The following is a 24,751-nucleotide window of genomic DNA, read 5'->3' on the forward strand; positions in this document are numbered from 1 at the left end:
CCGCCCAGCTGTCAGAAGCAGGCTGTCGGCCGACTGCCTGGCCAGCTTCGGCTTTCAGCACGGCTCAGCCGAGCCGATGCATATGCGTTCGGCTCGGCTGAGCCGCTCGGCCATGATCGGGAGCTGTACGGACTAAGATCCTTCGGCAGCTTCGTGAATAGACCCCTAAGTCTATCATCAAACATCTAGCACTCTATTTCTTCCCAATACTTAGCAATGTGGCATACAAGTGTAGTTTCTTGTATGTTTCTCAACACTTGCTTTTATTGGTTTCTTGTGGTCAGCCCACCTAAAATGAGTTCCATACTTCCAAAAATCTGATGTGGGAACGAAGAAACTTTCCAGCATGTATCATAAACCCCCGATTTAGCTCTGAATTGTCACATGTCATGACATTTCAAACCCAAAGCAATAGTTTACAACTGACATGGCTCTTAACAATTGTATACACATCAGTTTAACCTTGTATGCAGGGTATAGTATTAGTCATAGATTAACATGTCAGCTATATCCCATAACTGTACAAGTGATAACGAGGGTTGCAGCACTATTTGCTTATTTTTATAAGAAGGTGTCCCTTCCTTTTCCCACGTTTGAAATACATTTCCTCATCATCCCATGGGTTCATCATCAGTTTGCTTTGCATAGTATTTATTCTCATTGATCTATTGTGTATGTCTCGAGCAATTAAAGCTTGATTTGAAATAATTTGTTAAAAGCTAGTAACCCTAGCATATTTCCTGTTATATATTTTTCATATCAAAGCTATTTCACATTATATTTCCATATGTTGTTCAACCAAAGCTTTATATTATCCTGTAGGATATTTTGGACTGGAGAATGTTTTGTAGAAACCCCACTCTTGAGCCTTATTTATAAATCTGTCCTCCTAAGTATGGTCCCATACTGTGCATATGGGACATCCAGATTTAAACTGTAAATTCACAATTTAAAATCTAACTATTTTTTCATCTGATGGTTTATAAATTAGACTTGCTTTCCTCCAATGACTTTACTTGACAGGAAGTAGGCTGTTTGTTGGAAAACGCCTCTCCAGGAATCTGAACTTTAACTTGGTTATCTTTTTTGATAAGCTTCTAAAACATTGTCATGCAGGTGTGTTAATTGCTCATTCATTTAAAGATTTAATTACGTTTTATTGGCTCTGGAAGCTGTTTTAGTGAAATTCTAATACATTATTCAAAAACTTCAGTGGCATTCTTCTTACAGACTGTTTGTGGCGACTCGCCCCTGTTGCTGCTACAAACTTCCAAAAATAGACCCATAAAGTGACAGCCATATTCAGTCTCCTGCTATTACCATTCTTTTTTGCTTTCTTCTTCATTTTTAGATTGAATTAAAGGTTTGTATTGTATCATGTGAAAAAGTAATTAATGTGAAAGTCTAATTATGCAAAGCTTCTTATACAATGTAATCAACTCATCTATACCTAGAAATCTACTCCACACATTTGTCTAGCGAAACAAGGGAAATTGCATCTGTTCTTTTACTTTCGACATTTCATTAACATTCTAGGAAGAGAGTTAAAAAAAAGTGATGTTGATGTAACACAAAACATTTACCTTTTTTTTTTTTTTATTTCTTTGCAGATCCTGGACAATCAGGAAGCCCAAGCCACAATGATCCTGCCAAGAATCCACCAGGTAAATATCGCCCATGGAAAATTTACATTCTAACAATGCCTGTGAACAAAAGTGGTACTGTGATACCTTCAACGTGTATAATTGGTCAGCAATCTGCTTTGCATGGGCAATGGGTATAATTGGGACAAGCAGTGATTATGTTACTTCTTTCATTGTAACCGGTACTTTAACCACAACTTCATTAAGATTCAGCTAATCTCAAGGAGTTTCTACTGCTAAGGTTGAGAAGTTGAGCTTTTAACTAAAACCCATAATGCTTTGCCCAATTTTTACCTTTATGTGATGCATATAGGTTATTATTACAGAAAGATTATATAAAGTGAACCTTTGGCCAGACTATATACATTTAAGTATTGACATGTTCTTCACAATCAGTAGATAATCTTTAAAACAATTCCTCACAGACCTCTGTAGTTGCAGGTACTATGATGCAATTCACCCTCAAAGAAGCACTGCAGTTTTTCAAGTCATTCTCCCAGCAGCTCAGCTTACCCTGCTCCCTCCTGCCAGAGCACCTGCTCTGTGTTTACATTAGAAATTAGAAGGTGGGAAGGCTTTTGATTTAGTGTGGAGAGGGAGAATAGGGTGAGCTGAGGTGCTGAGAGAAACACTTGGGCAACTTCAGTACTTAACTGTTTGTTAAAAATATGTAAATACTTGAATGTTCGTAGCCTGGCCACAGATCAACTTCAGACTTGAGAAATCAGTCCTATAGTCTAGTTAACACAAAATACTATTGGTCTGATCAATTTCAGGTCATGTCTTGTTACCCTAAATTGTGGTTATTAGTTCATCAATCTAATTATACTGTGCATTGCTTTCTTATTTGTAATGTAGTAGTGTACTATCTTAGGAGAGTCATTTCTGGTAAAAAAAAAAAGAAAAGAAAAAAAAAATAGTTAATATTAGCTCATGTCAGAGCAAAAGAAGTTAGACATTCTATACTGAAAGAAATAGAGGCTACCATTGCTGACCTCCTTCTAAGAATGCTAATTGCCTGGCTTTCTCTGGTTGCAGTATCTTTTGAACAAGAATGCAGAAAGCCAAAGTGGAGTCAGAACTTCTTATCTACATACTTGTTTTAAGTCTGTCACCCATTATTAGGTCGATTTATGGCAATTTAAAGCGGACCGTTTAAGCAAAGTGGAGTCACACTTAATAAGGGGATCTTATTAATTAGGTACATGGAAGGACAATTTCCTGCTTAAAGTCCTGCTTAAAATAAAAGACATTTGTGCAACTAATCAGATTCTAGCTGTTATTTTTAAGTCAGAAGGAAATGCAGGCACCGTAAGGGCTACTGAGTTGGCTAGCTGCAAGCAGTTCTGTTCCTCTGTAACCCTTATGTGGATGGCTTGAAAGGGTTAAAAGGCTGGGGCTTCACACAAAGAGGGCAGCGCCACAATAAAAGTATATATGAAATGAGATCCATGCTTCATTGTCTACTTGTTTTAAAGTGGAGCTCCAGCTCCACTTTAAGAATAAATAAATTCCCATTGGGCAGGACTTCCCTCATTTCCTGTATTAGTAAGATAGAGATATAAAAAAATGTGGGTGAGGATTTAAACTTCTGTCATGTTTTATTGATTTTTGCCTCTTGTCACTTTCTGTACCAGAAACTGTAGTCACCAGAACAGGGGAAAGATAGCAAGTGAAAATCTTTTTCAGCAGTGAAATGACCCAGACAGCAGTAAAATATGACAGAGGTTCCAACCCTTTTCCACTCTTTCCAAAATGGAAGTTTCACTTTATTGCAGCTGAAGTGCTATTTAGTGACAGTGTGGACCATGATTTTCAGTGCTTGGTTTATATTTTGTGTATTTCTTTAATATATCCTTCAGCTTCCTTTTAAAACTTGAGAGGTAATTTTTATAAAATATGAGATTCATACTCTTGAGCTTACTCTCTGTGATTTTACTAGCAGCTTCATAGAACTAAGTACACAGTTATTCGGGTATGAAAAAAAAAAAAATCACTGTGCTCCCTTGTTTTACATTTTTGTGTTTCCATTGCAGATAAAAAGCACTGTGTGTTTATTATAAAAAAAAAATCACTTATCTCATGCCTTATTTATTTACCTACGTTTTCCAAACAACACCAAAAAGTTTGAACAGTCCATCAGAAGCAGTAGGTCTAAATGGCTTACTGTTTAAAAGTTGTCTGGAAATATGTTTACATAGTGGATGAAGAAGTGTGGGTGTGAGTGAAAGAGACAAGGGGAACATGGGCTGTCTACTGATCTAGTGTTTTGTAATAAACGACCTCACCACTTCAAATGCGGGAAGCCGGAATTGAGGAAAGAACTTAAACGGCTATGCATTCTAAACCACATTGCTTCAAGTTCCCTTTCTCAGTCATACATATTTGTTAGCGTAGACCTTTACAAGCTTCTTGTGGTTTTTATGGTCATTTTCTTTCATGCTATTTAATCTGTGAAGTTTGAGTTCACTTTTTTTTTCTCATTAAACAATGTTTTTTTTCCAGTACTTTTTCAAAATAAATATGCAGTATGTTTTATTTTTGCATTTTGTAGAAAGTAATAGTTTGCTTCAATGTTAAGACACAGATGTGGCTTCTGAAAGACAGATCCCATTATTAATCAAATGGAGCATTTGTACAAACAAAAAAATTGCAAGACTGAGGGCCTTCCGTTTTACTAAGTATAGCAGTAATTAGCCCCAGAAGGCTGTAACTATCAGAAAAGTCTCAAGAAAAAATGATCTGCATATCCCTTAACAAGTGGGATTCTAGCTTTATTTTAATACAGTAGTTACTTGTTTTTAATTTGTACTAAAAATCTGCAGCTCCTTTCACACTGTCCAATCAGGAGAGGATCCCTGCACGCATCGCCTCCGGATTGGAACGGATGTCACCGGTGTGACCAGACCCATATTAGTGTGTGGGGATTAAAGGATGTAAACAGACGCCCGTCCGTTTAGATCCGTCTGCCCAGGAAAACTGTAACTTCTCATTTTAGTATACTGTGGCCAGCATTTCCTTGTCCTGCTTGGACCATTTACCTAGCCAATTTGTTGTTGACTTTACATCTTGGCCATTATTTATGCCCCTAATTAGAAAACATTTAGTTCTAAAACACATTAGCACTTTTGCTATAACCAGTGACAGCAAGCCACTATGGAAATTTGACCTTTTACCTTTGATTTTCTTTAACTGTGCTTTGATAACTATCTCAGGCCCAGGGCAGTGTAAATGTAACTCTATTTGGAATTTAGTCTGTGTACAATTAGCACTTTGCAATGTACAGAGCAACACATCTGCAGACCAGGGCTGAAAAAAAGAAAGTCATCCCGGTTCTAGATCTGCATTCTGCTTTCCACAACTAGTTGGCTGGAATCTCATAAAATGGACAGGGCTCATTTAAATTTTGCAGGGCTACCTTCTTTTGGCAGTTTGTGATCTATTGGTCTGGTGATTAGAGGAGTGCAGTGCAGTATAGGAATCATCGCTTATGGTTCCTAACATTAACTCGGACAGGTATGTAGGATATACATGTTCTTTGTTGTTCTCCTGGTCTGCAGACAGTCTAAATGCAAATAAAGTATTTACTACACTGGCCTGGGCTGGGTAGGAATTATTCTTGAAAGACTTACCTAAATGATATGTTGATGCAACCTGATCTATTAGAACCAGAACCTGTACTCATACCCTCATATTTTAAATTTAATAATAGATAATAATAATTTTATATATTAATGGTTAAAAGGTAAAGCTATTTAGAAAGGGTGTCATTCATTTTCCGACACTATTTTTAATATAGATTTTCCTCGAGGCCTATATTTTCCATAACATTTCTCATATATACCTACAATTATCCTAGCTAACAGGGACATTTTAATAAAAGGACATAAATAGGCTTTTGATGTGGGTACATCAGAAAAGACTGGCCGCTAGCTGCCTTGTTAGTAATGAAACATGATGTTTGCTGTTTAAAATCACTGTTATCTGAGTGCCCTCAAAACCCTGAGACCCCTTGCCTGACTCATTGTTATAAAGTGGTGAATTTCATACTTTATGTTAATATTTGCAAGATTACCTATAACATAAACCATTCCTTGATATTTCAAAAACATTTTGAGCTCTATTTTTCTAACTCTAAAACGTCACAATATTATTTTTACACTTTTGTCTTAACAGTATTACATCATAAATGCAAAGTGCATAGCATGTGCAGTGAACAGAGATCGAAAAATATGATTTTATTGTTTATAGGACTTTAAACGAAGCCTGGACAAATTTTATCAAGAAGATAGCTAGAAGCTAGCTTTAAAAATTTAGGAGCCTGCACTATGCAACCTGCAAATGTCTATATAGGTAGCTGAAAGATACTAAGTTAGGCAACTGTTGAAAAGGAAAACTTTTGTTCTGTTAATTTTTAACAGACTTTATTTTAACAAATAAAATTAGCAATAAAAATACTGAACAGACTATTACTTTATCAGGAGAACAGAAAGTGCCAAATCTTCCAGTGGCTTGTCTGCATTGTGATAGCTGTGCCTGTCTTTCACCAGGCAGGCAAGCCATGGTCCTGGAGCTGACAGCATTTGGGCAAGGGCATTTCCCCATGGGTATGTCCTCATTAGTCTGTCCCACCTAGTACGTCTGCAGTCTCTTATCGTCTGCTATAGTACAACTGCAGTCTATGACCATTTTCTCTAGCACGTATGCAGTCTCTGACTGCCTCTTCCAGCATTACATATACTTAATAATAAGTATGGCTCCTTGGAGAAACTGAGTCCCATGTAAGTTGACAACCATCGGCCTTGTGGAATTACACAGTCAGACGACCAGGACTCAATTATGACATCATGTTAATCAAATCAATTTTAAATATCAGACAGCCGTGTCTTTTGGGTGAGGGTATCATTGGGCAGTAAACATGAATGTTGATTTGTAGCCACACAGTCCTTTACTAGATCCAAGGGTTGTGCGATTCTCTCTCAATTAGATAAACATTTGCAATCAACTTCAATTTAAAAGAAAAGAAAAATATTTACTTACCCAACAAGTAAATTAATTTCCAAATTTTCACAGTTTAACACTGTCAACTGGTGTAATGCTAATGGATAGCACAACAATGACATCACATTTTGAATGACATCAGCTGCTGTAACAAGGTCACATGACACACCGACATCATCATCTGTCAAAATGACAGTACATGAAATAAAGATCACATTACAGGAAACAGACTGTGTGTTGGCATCATAAAAACAGCAAAACCTTAACAATAGCCCTGGCATTGCACCTCCTGCCATACCACCAGCAATATCTCTCAATTATCTAGTCGCCAGAAAAAAATGTCAGTCGCCATGAGGCCTGGGAATTGTCCAGCCCGACTTTGAACTACACCTGTCATGGCAAAACTATGGCAGCTGCCATTGATGTCCTTCTTTTTAAAATATTAGTTATCTGGCTATCTCTGCCTTTAATATATAAAGAACAAGTTTGAAACATGAATTAGAGAGAAAAGTCAGAAATCTATGCTGGTTCCAGATCGGTGACTCATAAATCATTAAAACTTAAAGTAGAAATTATGCCAACAATTTTTTTTTAGTTTTGGATAAGGGAGGGTTATAATGTCTGTCAGCTATTTTGCCATCTCTGTCCCATTGGGGAGATTTTCCTTCACATTCTGTCCCATAGTCATAACAGGAAGTGAGAGGGAATCCCTCTAAATTGAGGAAAATCCCTGGTGGTTATCAAGGTCAACAGAACCATGGGAAGATTTCCCATCTATTCCTGTTCTGGTGACAATCCACAATTTGGGAGGGGGGGGGTGATGATCACAACAAGAAATAAAGAGGGGGGACTTCCCTAATGGAGATACAACAATTAAACACCTGACAGGTGTTCTAATCCTCCTCCACTTTATCTGAAAAAACTAAACAAATTTGGCTTTAGTTGCACATTGAGCATCAGTATAACAAGACATCCAGGCAAATAGCTTTTTCTGAAGGAGGTCAGTAATGTCAGCCTACATATTTTTCTTATGCCAGCTTTCCTCCAAACCTATTTTTCTTTACTTTAAACCAGTTCCTATGGAATGACTGTGATGGCGCAATGTAGCCTGTCTTTGTGATTTGTTGCTGTCACACGCTATGAGCACAGTTGTAACCTTTGTTGTAGGAGTGCTTTGCACTGGGTGTAAAGTTTTGTGCCCTTTTATCTGCTCTTGATTAATAGTTTGACCTGCAGGGTATTGAATGCATTGCTCACGGGCTGCTAGAACTTGACAAGTGAGGGCTAGTTCACACCATAACTACATCAGAACTGTGTGCGTCTGCGCAGCTGCAGTGTAATGCGCTTTGACGTGTTTTTACCGCAATTTTTATGCTTTTTCTTTTTAGCTTAAAATGGGCTTTCAGGTGCAGTCCAGTGTGTTTGCGTGCATTTTGACGCGTTTTGATGCATTCTGTTGCGCTCAGGTGCAGCTAAAATGTGGCAAGCAGGATTTTTTTCTGACTGCATCCGAACTGACTGCACTGGTGTGAACAGAGCACCAGAAATCTCAGTGGAAAGCATTGTGACGCGATTTTGATGCAGCTGTGAAACTGAACGGACTGCATCACAACTGCATCTGGAATGAACTAGCCCGAAGTTCTGGATACTATTCATAAATCTATTATTTACACCGTTGCATAAAGCCATGGAATCTTGAGCACACACCCAGATTTTTGATCTAGGGATAAGAAAAAGTTCACATATTTAAACAATATCCAATATTTTCAGTACAGTTGGCTGCATTTGGTACACATGCGTTTTGGGTAATATTTTTTCCAGCACCTTTTAGTAGAAATATTTAGGATCACATTTTAAGTATTATAGCACACTGAAAAGATCATAGAGCATTCCCTACAAGCAAAGCATTTGTTTGTTCTTCATACTTCGGTACCTGTGAACAGTGGGCATAGCATGAGTTCAGCAGTTATATATATATACACACCAAAGAGAAAAGTGTTAACCTACTAGATGGATTATGTAATGCAAGTTGGAACATGAAAGTACCACCTGGTTCCTTGTTTCCTTTTTATATCAGACCCAATTAAATCTGCTGTTGTACAGTGTTTCACCCATTGTTTTGCCTGTGTGAATTTTTGACAGACAGAAATCTGCTATATTGTCTTTTTGACATGTTATTTCTGCTTGTTTCGTCATTAGTTATTTTTTCAACGATAATTTTCCAGACAGTAAAGCAATAACATTTTTTACTCATTTTTCTAGGATACCTTGAAGACAGTTTTGTAAAGTCTGGAGTTTTCAATGTTTCAGAGCTAGTGCGGGTGTCTAGAAGTAAGTAAAGATTGGCATTCTCCAAAGCCTGACTTTTCTCTAGGTGACCTCCAGCATGTTCAACTTTCAGAATGATTAATATATACAGCAGCATTAAAAAACAACTCTAGAAACATATTTTTTTTCTAGTTTTGGATAATAAGGGGAAGGTTTAGAACCAGTCAAAGCTTTATTGTGGGCCTTCCCTTTGGGGAGATTTCCTCCAACTTCCTGTGCAGTCACTGAGACAGGAAGTGAGTAGAAATCAACCCAATGGTAATAAAGACATCAACACAAAGCTAACAGAGCTTCTAACCCACCCCTACTCAATTACTACTCTGTCTGTGTCCCTGTTAGATTTTGCTCACTTCCCATGCAATTGGTGGGGCAAAATGGCCCCAATGGGGACACAACAATGAAAACATGACAGAGGTTCTAACCTTTGCCCTTGACCAGAATCCTGCCTCCTATTTTTGGATTGAATACAAGATGTTTTGCATTTTATTTATATTATAGTTGCTCAGCTTTGTGTCAGCCATCATTGTTTGCTGTTACCAGTGGTTGTCCCCACAGATTCTTCAGTAGGTTTAAAGCAGAAAGCCTGGTGTAAGCAGGACAGTATCATTAGCTGCATGATTCTTTACAAAAACAAACATTCTTAATAGTTTTTTAATCTTTATAGTGTTTTTTCATACATTGTCAACTGGACACACATTTTTCTGTTCATCGTCTTCCTAGGGAACTCGAAAACTAATGCTGAAAGAGCTACAACATTTCTTTACCCTCATGTAAGGTCTAAAAGGGCAATGTCGCGCATCCCATAAAATGCACTGATTTATAAAACATTTCCTTCCTGCTATCATAGTGGAAAGTGAAGATGACATACATCCTTTTCACGGCAGGATGATGGTGTTAAAAAGTGAAAACAAATTCCAGCTTTTCTAACAGTATTGATAATAAGTGCTGTCTGTTATGTAAACTGCTAGCTATTTTTTTAAGAAAAAAAAACACAATAACATAATGGAAATCTTTTCAATCCATGGCACTTGCCTTAGGCTGTATATGTTCATGAGACTTATGTCAAAAGACACAGTAAGCTATTTTTGTATGATTCTGGTTTGATATGCTTGTGTCTAATTACATGAGGAAAGTAGCCATGGTTAGAGTATAACTGGGGAAAACGAGAATGTAGGATGGACGTGGGCAGGGGCAAATTTGTTCCATGACTAAAAATTCTAAGGGAAAGTGATGGCTAGAACTAGAATGACTGTTTGTTTAGTAATAGAAATTTGGACCCTTGAAACAAAGCAAAGGGCACAGATGAAGCTTTCTCGGCAAACAAAGTCATCTTGATGTGTTTGCCTGTAGGCAGGACTTTAGAGAAGTGCAGGGGCTACTATTGCAGCTGGTCGCTTCTGAAAATGCTAGTTGGTTGGCTGAAAATGCTGCTGTCTGTCATTAATACTTTTTAGTCACAGACCTAGCGTATGCATGCTGTAAATGTGTGCCACAAAAAGCGTCAAATTTACTGATCTGTTTACTTGTTCAAGGGCAATCTCACAAGTTTTGACGGGAGTTGGTCTTAAGAAGCATTACCTTTTCTCTCTTTACAGACCCATTTAGTGAACAGTAAAACTTTGCACAGGTTAGCTATCATTGTAGGCTGATTTCAAAGGAGCAGTCTATATTAGTTATAAAAAGAGGTATTTATACTAGCACAATGATATGTGAGTGTTGGAAGTCATATGAGCATCTAACAGGGTTTAAAAAAAATCCATATAGCTGGTGCCCAAGCTGCAGGTGCAGTAGTCAAAAAAACTTTGAAATTGCCACAAAAGTAAAGGCAGCATAAAATTAAATAACCACCTTTGTTACCTAGCTGTAAATAATGTCATGTGTATCTAAGGCCAACACCGAGACAGCTAAAACATGGTATAAAGAGAACAAAACCTGTTCCTGTGAACAATAGAATGAATATGAACTAATGAGTCATCTCTTACACAAAACAATGTTTTCTACACCTGGACAGGCATAGGTTTGGAGAATACCAAATGGTGCCTTCAACGCACCATGTCTGTTGTCAGCTAATAAACTTGGTGGGGGATCTACAGCGGTTGGGGAACCATCTCAAGGGAGTAATTAGGTCTAAGGATTGCTCCACATGGTGGTATAATATCCAAGGAACAGGAGGCCATTTAACAGAACCAGGTGCAGCCCTGTGGTGCAAACACTGTTCGTGCATTATGTCTCCTTATTCCAGAATGATAATGCTCCTATAGATCATGATGAACAAATTAAATTAAAAGTAATTTAAAAACCAGGATGAAGTCCCATTAATTTCATGGTCTCCCCATCACCAGCCCTTATGTGAAATTCTGGAATGTGAAATAGGCTTTCACCTCATTTATCACTCAAAGTGCTCAAGACTTCTTGAGAAATGGTATCAAAATCGTGCTATACACAAAACAGTGCTTGCATGTTAACATCGCAAGAAGAAGGTGGATCCTATCACTTTTAATTCTTCACAATCAGATTGTATTTCTGTTGTCTTTTTCACCACTTTTATATGCACATGCCTTGTAATATTTAAATATGACGTATAGTATATATTTCACAGCTCATCTTCTCAGTAGATTTGATAATATGTGGCTTATTGCAGTAATATTGATACATGCAGAAGAAGCATGCAGATATGATATGCTGAAAAATATATGCCCTGATTCAGGGCCTTTATGGCTGCAGGTTTGTAATGAAGGGGTACAAGATCATAACACCCTGCTCATTGTGGCATTTGCACGTGTAACTTATCTAATAATAGAATCTGGTTTGTGGTTGAGGCAGGCTTCTTTCATCTAGCATTTGTTTAACCTCTAGTTTACCTCAAACCACAAGAGACCATGGTGTGCTTTACCAGTCTGTAATAGTCAGCTATCACTCCCACATGGCATGCCATGCTTGAAGTACTCAACACCGGTGCTTCGGCTTGTTTGTAGCACACATGAAAAGCCTTATTCACACTATGCATTTCTCCAGGGACCTTGTTTACTCTTGGTCCCTATTAAATAGGGGATTAAAATAGTTTGTGGATATTAAGCCATTTGAGCTGGCAGCTGTGTTCTTCTCCCAGGTATAAGGGCAGCTTTTAATAGGCATCTCTCAAAAAGATATATGAGAAAACACTCTGCTGCTCATCCAAATATGCAAAGAATCCACCTCTGTCATCAACATCTCTCTTTCCAGCAGGGCTAATTGAAAAGACTATCTGCGTGTAGTGAGTTTAGTGGGGCCCAGAGATTTGACCCGGCAGCACTGATTGATGTCCCTCATGCAGTACATACTGTAGCTTGGAAACATTGTTCCCTGAGTGAAAAGGAGCCAGCTTTCACATCCAATTAATGATTCATCGGGAAATAATTGCACTTTGCATAAATTAGGGCCACCATCATTTTTTAAACAAAGAAGAAGTGATTTGGCTGTTCTTTCCAAGGACTCTGATGACACTAGCTGTACAGGGCACCAGTATGTTTTAGATAGGGTGGAATTCAATCACATAGTTCCAGATATCCTGAATAAAGTACACATTTTACGGAATGTACAGCAAGCAACATGTACCTTTGATTAGTGGTGAACAGTCTTTTTAAAGTAGGGACCTATAGTATCAGAGTTTTGCTGTTGTCAATCTGGGGACCCTAGAATCAAATTCTAAAGCCATGTCCATGCCCATAAGGTAAGCTGCTGAATTTTGATTAAAAGGAATATATACCAGAATTAGTTTTATAAAGTGAATAATAATTATAGCCAGCTGACGTATTTAAAGCTTGTTATATTTAGGTCAAGAACCAACTGTTTACTTTTAGATTGTAAGCTCTCAAAGGGAAGGGCCCTCCTTACCATCTTGCCCTGATTTGTATTGTAACTGTAATATCTTCTTTATATTGTAACACGGTGCACAAACGGTTGGCGCTATATAAATCCTGTATAATAATAATAATTGTGCATCCATTAAACAATTCTATTAAAAGAAAATCAATTGCTTGATCCATGAGTAACTCACTTTATCATGTTTTTTTTTCTCTAGCACCCATAACACAAGGCTCTGGAGTCAGTTTTCCAATTGGAGAGCCACTAAGCCAGCCCTACTATCATGAAATGAACCCAGCTGTCAGCTTACAGAGGTCACTGTCCTCTCCACCTAGCAGGTAAGGGGGAAGTAATAACATGGGCGTAAAGATGTTAGAGAGCACCTATGATTATATGTCTTCACAGAAGTCCATTTTAAACTATACATGCAAGTAGTATGTAAACTAGTTTTTATTAATCCAGAAGTGGCGTAACTGCTGGCTTGTTATATCTGCCTGGAATTTACCTTTAGCGCTTTCTCTACTAAAGCCATGTTAACATGCACATTTAAGGTCTTACGATTATCTAAAACACCTATAACAATATATATATATTCTGAAAGCAGATACCCTGTAGAATATAATGGTGACAGTTGCAATTTTGTATGTCACACAATAATTTGCATGTCAATTATAATATATATTTTCAGTAAAAATACACTCAAACTAATTTTAGTGCACACAAACACAATAAAATACTTGACCTGGTAAACTCTGGTAAATTTACTCTGGTAAAATATAAAAAGCTAAGGTTGCATTTAGTTATAGATACCATATATGTAAAGTTTCAAAATTGGATGCATCTGTGAAACAGCGATAAACTAGGGTACCCAAAATTGTCCATAGACATACTCGCTGATCTCCTGCCGCTTTGCATCCTTACACTCGCCATGAGGGTTCCAGGCACTCAGGAGACACAGGTAAGCCTGGGACACATGGTGAGGAGTCAGAACCTCTTAAATAGGTCTGTACTAAAACAACAACTTTGCACATCTGGATGAAAAATTAAAGTTCCATTGAAGCCTGTTGTCCCAGATCATAGCTGGTCTACCTCCATACAATTTTTCTTGAGTTCCACAGCTATTTCACACTGTATTCATTACTGACAATCTCAGAAAACAGTATCTCAGTCACTTCACAATGCAAGATGAATGTCATTTATGGCTCAGTGAACAAAAAGTAGGCAGGGCAGTGGCACAGAATCTGTAGGTACTCAAGATCATTGTATTGCCCCATTGGATTTTCACTACCACTTTTCCAATGATCTGACTGGTTAGAGGATAAAATGGAACAAATGGTCTCTTAAAATCTTTAATCAAGAAGGTAATACGTTACTGAACCCTGGTGGTCTGGGATCATTGTGCATACGTTCTTTTAACACTTCCAATTATAATCATAGTTACATTAGTTAGTATTGTGTTAACTGAACTTTAGGTAGTTATTCGACTGAGGATGTAAAAGTAAGCTAACCTGTTGGAAGTTCTTGTGTGAAGCACTGTTTTAAAAAGCAGGGATTTTCATACACTTTTAAAGAGTCAACTTTCAAGGTCAACAAACTTACTTGAACTGACTTTAGTTTTCAGAGACATCATAGATCATTCAAGGTCATCCTCTAGCTGTAAGTGGTGGAAGGTTTATCCCTAACAAAGGAAATGACTCTTAAAGGAGTACATCATTAATATTTTCCTACTAACTATGCTAACTCTTACAACAAAACCAAAAGGAAAGGCATACAAGGTTTTAAATCAAACACACAAAAGATGTTTATCAACATGGAGTGTAATAATGTGAAGCATTTCTTTTTTTACTATTTAAGTAGCATTTGCCCTTTTTTATTTTCCACGTGTTTTCCAGTGTTGTTTTACCATGTACTGTACCAAACTGTAGAAGCTGTTAGAAGCTGAACTTGATACTCTTGAATACTTTTTTAGTGTAATTATGCTATTACTCTACCCGCACAGAGGGTTTAAAAATGGTCATGTTCATAGAAGCCCAGTTTTTCTTTAAAGTAAATCTGTTCCTAAATTAAGTGAAGAACAATGTGTCATATGTCTGATAGTAGGTAGCTCAAGGTAAATACGCATACCTTTCTGTCTTTACAAAAGAGGTGAGTGCAGGCAACCTGACATGTCTTCTATTGGGTATTTAACACATTTTCATTCAATTTATCTTGACTCTCACACCCTGCCTCCTCTAGGACCTGCAGTAGCCAAAGTGAAAACTTTGGGATCTAGTTAAAAAAACAACTTGTAGAGCCATTGGCCCTGCAACTCTCTGTGAATGTTGGTTCTGTGTGAATGGATGCACAAAACGAACATTCTTGTTATATTTTCATTATGTAGAATGTATTTTCAAACATTATCTTATAAAACCACATTATGGCCACTAGATGGAGATGAGGAGCATAGGAAATCCATCTAGTGGCCATACTGTGGAATTACAAGACGACATTCAAAAATACATTAAATTTACATTCAACTGATTTATAATACTATTATACAAATACATTTGTTTTGTGTATCTATTTGCACAGAATGAACATTCACAGAGATTTGCAAGGCCAATGGCTCCCTCCTTGGATCTACTTTACGTCCTACTTTAAGCTCTTCTTCCACATTAAGAACATTGACTTAGTTTTAAGTATTATAGATGTATGCAAGTACTCACCAATCATTTTTTTTTCTATTGACAGTAAAAGACCCAAAACAATTTCTATAGATGAAAACATGGAGCCAAGCCCAACTGGGGAATTCTACCCGTCTCCAAATTCACCAGCAGCAGGAAGTCGGTCATGGCATGATAGAGATCAAGGTACTAAATCATACTTATAATCAACTATTTGTTCAGAGCTCTGTGTGTGTTTGTATTTTTGTCTTTTTTTTTAATCAGTGGATTGTGTGGCATACAGAGCTAAAGGAAATTGTAACCGTATGTAAAAAGATAGTGCCACACAATGAAAATGTAGGGTTAGTTCATATCACAGGGAATCATCTTCAGGTGCTTTCCTATTTTCTTTTTTTTTTTCAAAACTCCACTGCATGGGATTAGATGTTCAAAGCGCAGTTAGTATTAAGTAGGTGGTATTCAACATACTACTTTTAAGGGAATTTATTGCCATGGTCTACCTTTTATTCAAGCAGAGCATAACAGTCAATACATTATTTGTAAAAAATAAGTCAAGGCAAGTGGACTTGCTGTATTTTTCTTGAAGACGTTTCACTGGCCATCCAACCAGCTTTCTCAAATTATCTGGGAATAAATATGGTGAATGTTGCTCCAATCCACATAATCTGTTAGTAGCAACCAGGTGTTGATTTCATTTGTATAATTGGAGTCTAGAAGGTGTTATTAAACTGCTCAGAAAGAGGTGTTAAAACAGCATTGTATGTGGCAGGCAATAGATGTCTCACCCCCCACCTCTATTCAAGCTTGGCTTCTCCATTTTTACATAAATGGCCTCTTTCACACTTCTTTTGAACCAGTCCTCCTCCCTGTCTAGGATGCGTACTTGAATTTCTTCAAAGGAGTGACCTTTTTCATTTATGTGTAGGTACACCTCCTAGACTCCAATTATGCAAATACAATCAACACCTGGTTATGACTAACAGATTATGTGGATTGGAGCAACATTCACCATGTTTATTCCCAGAAATTTTTTTGTACAAGTCATTCTGAATTGAGAAAGCTGGTTGGATGACCATTGAAACATCTTCAAGAAAAATACACCAAGTCCAGTTGCCTTGACTTATTTTTTACAGATATACCATGACGTGGATGAATGAGAATTTTCACAGACAGTCAAAACATGCATTTCCAAATTTTAAATTAATTGCAATGTAAAGTCATGTAGGCTGGGGTTTATGGCTATTCCCTGTCTCAGGTATAATACAATTGAAGTATGGGCAACAGGAAGGACAATTTTTTTATTGGAGGAAATTACCTGCTACCCTCAGTCAGTATTAGTAGGCCACATTTAAAAATGTAAATGTATACTTAAGTTACCTTAACAGTGTCATATTTTCATTATTAAGTTGAAGTGAAAACTCCAATGTGGAGAGAAATACATGTCTGGTGTAAATCTTGCTTAGGCCCACACTCTTTCTCCTGCGCAGTGCTGTAAGTTAATTGACCTGGATTCAGCACTTTTCTTAAGTCCCTTCTGTACACATTGGAAGAGCAAATTATTTGTTCACTTTACAAGAGAATCTTTCCCTTAGCTTAGCAAATGAGTTGATGCTCTGCTGACTTCTATCATCCAATCATGTGCAAGCAAAAATACTGTTTTGTTTTTTTAGTGTCCTTGAATGTGATTGGGTATTCTTTGAAAAGTGAATTTTGACCATATTCACTAATCTAATGGAAAATTTCCTTGCAAAGTGAACGGCCTATTTGCCTTTGTTAAATCAACCCCATAGCCACAATGGGCATGTGTTAGTTTAAAGGTGAACTATGAGGTGAGTGCTTTTCACTCACCTCATAGTTCTAGCCGACCTGTGACAATGAGACTGTCACAGGTCGGCTCAGTAGATCGGGAGGTGAGCGAACACATACTGGGTTCGCTCGCCTCTCGATCCTGTCACGGCTTTCTGCCGTGACGGGGGAGGGGCTGGATTCCCCTCTCCGATCTGCCGGCGCTGACTGGCGGAATAGACGGGGGAGGGGGCGGGTACAGCTGGCTCTGCCTCTAGATAGGCAGAGCCAGCTGTCACTCACGCAGCTGGGCGGATCCCGTCATCTAAGTCGGGATCCGCTCCGGCCGCGGCGTCTCAGTATACCACGAGCAGTAGCTCGCGGTATACTGAGCTTAGGGTAACGGGAGGACGCTAGTTTGTGTCCTCCCGTTAGCCTAAGGAGAACTATGGGGAAAAACGCTGACCCCATAGTTCTCCTTTAATGATTTCACTATAAGTGAATTGGAGAATTTTAGATACACTGGTCTCAGCACTGTCAGCAGCTGCCTGTACCACTGGACCTGGATGAAAAAGTTTAGTTCATGACCATCAGAAGAACCTATTGGAATGAAGGAAAGTGTGATTCTCTCCTCTCGATATTTTTGTGTGGCCTGCAGTATTATTTCCAGTTGCAGAATGAAAATAGTATCTCTTTACAATGTTGCATTAAAAATACCACATTGTGCATTAATAAAAGACCAGATTCTACTTAAAGAGAGCTTTAGCGGTGAGTGGGCACCAGAAATGTAACCACTTGCAATGATTCTGTAAGTCTCTGAGAATCCAGTGCAGAAAGTTTGTGCAGTTTGTGCCTTGCATAAGGCCCCATTCACACCTATGCGTATTGTAATATGCGCGTCTGTCGCGCGTTTTTTTTACCGCGATTCGCGGTAAAAAAGTTGCGCGACCGTCGCGCGATTCTAAAGGCTACTTGGCAGTATACAAATGGAAAACGCCCTACAAAACGGACCAATACGCAGCAAAAAACGCTCGGGGACCTTTTCATGCGTGGGCCGTTTTGTAGTGCGTTCGGGACGGGCGGAAATACGGACAGGTGGGAACGATACCATTGACTACAATGCTATTTATTTTTTTGACCGTTTTGTAGAGCGTTCATCGAGCGTAGGACGCGCTACAAAACGGTCAGGTGTGAATGGGGCCTAAGGCCGTATCAAAGCTGTTGCTCTTCTGCAGCTGGATTCCTCAATTTATTTTTTTGTTTGTCGCACATAAGAGAAAATTTATTGGAGGTGTATGGCACTATGCAATGGTCATTTTAAATGAGGGAAATTCCGATGGCAGTATCTCTTCTCTGGTGTCCCCAAGACATGAGTGAATTCAGCATATGAATATGATTAGCAATAGCAAAGATATGCAAAATATGCAAGAACATGAATCACAAATTCCCCTTTATGTGTTATCTGAAAGAGCCTTCCTAGTTCTTATCTTGAACTACAGAATTAGATTTATCTTATAAAGATCTGAAAATAGGCAGGGTTGAGTAGTTTAGCAAAAGACACTGGGCAGGGCTGACAACTCTCAGTCCACAGAAAAGCTGTGTGTTGTCAACCAGAGCCAACAACAACAGGGCTTTAGAATTAAGGGCATGTTTGGCAGATAAACTGGTATTTTTCTGCACTTGTAGGGTCTTTAAAGAGTGAACACAGGGAAATGTGCATGTATTGCAGCAATGTATGAAATATGTTTGTTTGTTTTAAATAAACAAGTTTAGCTATTCAAATAGATTATTGTCATTTCAGATAGAAAAGGTTGTTTTTCTTACACTAGAGGGTATATTTATAAAGCAGTGAAAATGACATTCACCTAACATTCCCTGTGGGAGTATCTTTCTGGTGCATATATTTTGAATAACAGTGCTTGATTTACTGGCAGTGAATTATTGGTAAATGTCACATTCTCTGCGTTCACTACTTTATGAATATTTCTCATGGCAATTGTGTTTTTGCCATTTTTTCTGACACATTGGTGTTAGTTTACTCTAATGCAAATAGGCTGTTCACTTTGCAATGGAATTTTCTCTTAGCTTAGTGAATAGAGTGAAGCCGCATGGACATCATCCAATCATGTGCAAGCAAAAATACTTTTTTTTCTATGCATGTGATTCGATAGTCTTTGCAAAGTAAATTTTCACCACATTCACTAAGCTAAGGGGAAATGCTCTTGCAAAGTGAACATCCTATTTGTCTTTAGCAAATCAACCCCATAATCTGTTCACATAATTATTCTTTTATGTGCTTTTTCTGCCTCCGAATTAGTAAAACTTTACACTTTTTATGTCTTGGAGTTCCTTAATTAATATTTAATACAATATTTGACATTATAACACCAGTAAACATGTTTTCATTTGTTAGCGCAGACAGAAAGAGAGAAGCAAGAAAAGCTATCTTGTTTCTTTGAGTAAAACTCCCTCTTAATGTCATTAATGACACCATTAAAGTAATCTCTTGACTTTAATAGTTTCCTTTTTGCTAGCCGTTATTTAATTGTATTATCCATTTAGTATTCTCATAGCTGTTTTTTCGAGGTTAGGGCTTGCATAGCAAATGTTCTCGATGTTTCATTAAAGGACATCTTTTAAACATTGACAGTGGCATAAAGTCTCTTGCTAGCTAGATCAGTACTAATGCAGAGCTTACCTCTGTCTGTTAAGAAAAAAGGAAGCAATGATATTGTATTGCTCTATAGCTTTCTGTACAAAAGTGTTAAAATGTTTCATTTGTTGGACAGACCCAATAGCTTTATTTTGCTTGCATGTTCTGTTTCAAAATGCACAGAGCTGGGGAAAGATATTTGTTTAATTCTTTGGCTAGTTTAAATATAGCTCTCATGTATTCTTCCGTGGCCTTTCTATATCTCTTCTATGTGAATACATCGGTGCAATAGTGGAATCAGGTGGACAAACAACTATTGCTTTAGAGGGGGTATGTCCATTTCTGGACACAGAAGACTTTTGCTCTCACACACCTATAGGATAAAATTGCTATTTACCTGTGCAATTGTATTAAGAAATGTTTATTTATTTTTTTATCCTATTGTATTTTTTTATTTAAAGTCAGACATTTCAGTCCATTACTGCATCTCATAAGAAGCATTACCTTTTGAAGACATACATGTATTATAAAGATTTGTTTTATACTTATTTTATGCTAGCAGCCTTTTGAATTTATTTTGGATATTTTAAGATTTGACGTAGGACACAGTATAGAATAGTCAGGTTAACATTGTTTTTTTAAAATGATACATTCTTCTAATGGCACACACTCTGAGTTTGATGTGTCAATGTGAAAGTACTAAAAACTGAACATAAGTCTTACTGAATCCCAAAGATGTTCCCAAACCAACTACGGGACTGTGAATAATAACATTTATATAGCATTCCTAGCTATTTCCTTCATTTATAAGCAGAATTACACATTATTGTACATGTGACCCATTAGAGGGGTGGGGTGTTGCACATTTAAACCTTATTTTAATATAGGTTGCGGTTTGCTCACTGATCCAAACCATCTTCATAAGGCTCCATTCACATATAGCGTTTGCGCTTCCACGCGGTTTTCCGTGCAGAAGACCTTCAGCAACGCAAACGCTGAAATCTTTCATCCACGCAGATTCTGCTCATTTGCGGCTATTATATAGACGTGAACGCCGAATCCGTCAAAAAATCATGCTTGGGCTATTTTGCGGGCCTTGTAGTTTTTTTTAAATGTGGCCACCGCAAATGTCTGAACAATGCACATTTAAAGTGCATTGTTTATTTTGTTTAGAGTGGCTCCGTGCGTATTCGGCCAGCCGGACAATCGCTCCTGTGTAAATGGGGCCTTATTTAGGTTTATTTATATATATATTTTTAAGTGTTGTTTATTGATAATGCAGTTGAAGTAGCATCTAGAAGCATTTTTCAGACTACATGGTTGAAACTGCATTTTATGTGATTAAATAAAATCATCCAGCTGAGTGATATTTCAGTCACAGGTGGAGTCTGGTGGACCAAATCACCCACTGGCTTCTTATATTTCTTTGGAACTCTATGCAAGATCTGTCTGCCTTGGTTCCTGAGAGTTTTTGTGTTTCTGCCCACATTGGAATATTCCTTCTGAATTCTTTAGAAAGTAGAACAAATTACAAAATACAAGGAGAGTGGGGCCGTGCAGTAATGGCCATTGTAGCTGTACAGACTTCAAAAGTAGGAGTTTCACTGCCAGAGTCCTATACATGTTTTGTTTAGGTGATTTAACCCTTAAGCATCTGCCAAAAAATTAATTTTCAAACTGCTGAATTTCCAGGTAGAATAATGCTTTAATAATTGTGTAAAAACTAAACACTACATCTGAATTGATAAACCATTGGTATGTAAACCAGCCCCTTAAATTGAATACTCTCATTAGGCTCACTAAGCTGAGAACAGATTTTATAATATTGGATTATAAGGGCTGTCATTACCACTTCACATTTTGCAAAGCTATGCCTTGACATAAAAGTGGTTTAGAAATACTTCTCTGAAGGGCTTACCTGGAGTGGATTCCTTTGCAGGTGATAACTGTCTCTACTTGCTTCTTTCTTTACTCTGCACTTTCATTTATTAACTATTAAATTTCCCACAATTTATATGTCTTTGATAATATAAACAAATAAAAGATTAGTGGCCCTAGAAGCGGCCCACTCAAAACATTAGACCATTCAGAATATGATTTAAAAAGTTGAGTATACTTGTATGTACAACACAGACAAAAGTACGCATATTCAGATGCATGGTTTTGTGTACCACATACATAGATCAGAGATACTTTAGCATGTGTTTTTCATTTAAAACATATATCTCTGTTTTTAGTTAAAGCAATATTAAACCTTAACTTTTTTCTTTTTGTAATTAAAAGTGACAGAGGTACTTTAATTCCTTTTTTTTCTTTAAAATAGTTTTTTTCCTCGTTTTTTAGTTATCCCCGAACTAGCATCTCACAGCTGGCTCCGACCACTTGCAATGACAGATCAGCATCCCCTGGTTACCAGGTAACCAGGGGATGCTGATCTGTTGTTACAATGATAACTCGGCGGAGCCGCCGTGATATCAGTGTGTAATGACAGTTCAGCGCCCCCTGGTTACTACGCTGAACTGTCATGAGAGCTCAGCGGGGCTGGCCTTGATATCACTGCGGGCTGCACTGAGCACTCATTGTAATGACAATTCAGCTTCAGCTGGTTACTAGGTCATTACAATGAGAGCTCAGCGCAGCTGGCAGTGATATCAAGGCCGGCCCCGCTGAGCTCTCATGACTGTTTTTTCCTCATGTAATTTTTTAAAAAGTTTTTCTAGCCGAATGCCGCTGAAGCAAGTTGTTGTATGGCTGATTTCAGCCGATGTACGGCTGAAATCAGCTGTACAAGCCTGAAATGAATAGCCAAACAGCGTTCGGTTCACTTCACTTTGGGTCGGTTATTCGGTAGCTTTGAGAACAACCCTCCCAGTGTGCAGCAAGCTCTCACAGTCGCAGTTTGACTGATAGCAGAAGTAGACTATGGCTCCTCTGCCCTCAGTACCCTCCCCCAGGACCAGGAAGTTCGGTGAAGCTGAATACCTTCCTGGTCCCGGCAGAGAAGATGAGCGGCCACTGGTAAGCGTGGGGTGGGGTGGGGGGGGGGCGTCATAGACAGGTCCTGGGCATTTTTAACCTCAATGACAACAATGCAAGGGGGGTGTCATAGACAGGTACTGGGCATTTTTAACCTCAATGACAACAATGCATTAAGGTAAAAAGCGCCTTGCCTTTACTACAACTTTAAATTGCCACAGAATCAAATCACCTACTTCTACCAAACATTCTTGGTGAGATATCTGTGCTTGAGTCCCTGGTTCTGCACACCTTCTTAGACAGTTGTGAAGGGGTTCTTCAATGATTCAGTATTTGGTCAATTTCTATTTAATTAATACTTCATACACAAGGTGAGTGTGGTAGATCCCTCTTCTGACTCATTCAGCTGTATGTGTTATTAATAGAAAACCAAATTACAACCTACCCAGGTCAAAGTGGTAAAATAAATAGCACAAATGATGGAAAAGGTAATTGATTACAGCACCTGCTAGATGCAGGTGGTAAATATAAAATATTCGTATACAATATTTCATATAAACTGATTTAAAAATGAAAACAAAATGTAATATTTATATTATAAAGCATTTATAAAATTTAGAAATACATTTTTAGACCTGAACAAAAAAGGTATGTAGAGAAAATATATACTAAAGCACTATGTATCCCCTGTAATATATTTCATAATAATATAGACTGGAGATTGGTATCTCAATACTTTGAACTGGTGCCTTGCAGTGCTAGCAGTAAAAGTTTAATTTTCATGTTTTAATGAAACTATGCATCTGGTAAGGATCTTTCAGAATGAGAGTTGATGTAATTCTCATATACATTAATTGCTGAGGAGGGCCTTTAATTTCTCAAAGTATTACAATTTGTTCAAGAAAATGGTACAGGGTCCAATGCATATTTATTGAAGGGAAGTCCCAGAATTCCCTTAATGATCCTTCTATTTTAATACTTAAACTTTCTAGCTTTTTTTTTTCTAAGCTTTTGTTTGTTTTTAATATTGCCTTAATTTCTTGATAATCTCTTGTGTTTCATTTTTAGACTTGTCCTGTCTCTTGGGATAGGCCCCCTTTAACCCCATGGCACTAAATAATTCAGCTCATCTCCATGGTTGGAACATCACATTTTCTAAAATAATAACATCCTCTTTAAGGCAAGAGACTCAAATAGCAAAAATAATGTGGACATTTAAGAGGAGAATTTTAACCCTTTTTTTAAACCCAGTTTTCAAATCATTCACATTTTTAGCAGGCTCCTGAGAAACAGTAAAGTATTTCAGAAAATCCACAGATACCTTAATTGTAGAAACCAACAGTGATGTACTGACCAATTATGCCAAATAGTGTTTGAAAATAAACATAGCAATAATTTACACAGGGATATCAGATTAGGAGCAGTATGCAATCACTTTTTGCAGATGTGGCTAAAATAATGATGTACGGGTTGACTGTATTACCTGTGAAAAGATTTATGAAGGTAGACACACAGAATTTTTGTGTGCTATAGAGCTTGCCTCCCACTAGAAGCAGTAACTAAGGGGGCTTCCAATTTGCTGTGCTAAGGGTTCATTGAACCTTTTGAGTAGCACTCATGATGCCTAAACATATGTCTGACACAATGTCAAATGCAGTAAGGGCCAGATCCCACCACATCCAGATCATCTCCAGACCAGACCAGATTGTTTCCGGACCCAAAATGCATCCTAATGTATCCCTCTGCTATTTCTGGCCTCCGTTTACACCATTTTGTCTGGTCTGGAATGCACTGGAACGCATGGAAAACATCAAAAACACATACAAAGGCACTGGAAGCCCATTCTAAGCTTAAAAAAA

General features: G+C 37.8%; 1 protein-coding gene across 5 annotated transcripts in view; it reads left to right on the forward strand.

Moving 5' to 3' along the window:
- NFIB (nuclear factor I B) overlaps positions 1-24,751 on the forward strand; it is a 194,071-nt gene that overhangs the window by 93,492 nt on the left and 75,828 nt on the right. For all 5 annotated transcript variants that reach the window (XM_018556487.1, XM_018556489.1, XM_018556490.1 and 2 more), the window contains exons 3-6: positions 1,611-1,664; positions 8,907-8,975; positions 13,033-13,153; positions 15,546-15,664. In XM_018556487.1, coding sequence (XP_018411989.1) covers positions 1,611-1,664; positions 8,907-8,975; positions 13,033-13,153; positions 15,546-15,664 — 363 coding nt within the window. The remainder of the gene's footprint in view (positions 1-1,610; positions 1,665-8,906; positions 8,976-13,032; positions 13,154-15,545; positions 15,665-24,751) is intronic.

This window comes from Nanorana parkeri, unplaced genomic scaffold (genome assembly GCF_000935625.1).
Source record: "Nanorana parkeri isolate BGI_ZX_2015 unplaced genomic scaffold, ASM93562v1 scaffold239, whole genome shotgun sequence".
Taxonomy (NCBI): domain Eukaryota; kingdom Metazoa; phylum Chordata; class Amphibia; order Anura; family Dicroglossidae; genus Nanorana; species Nanorana parkeri.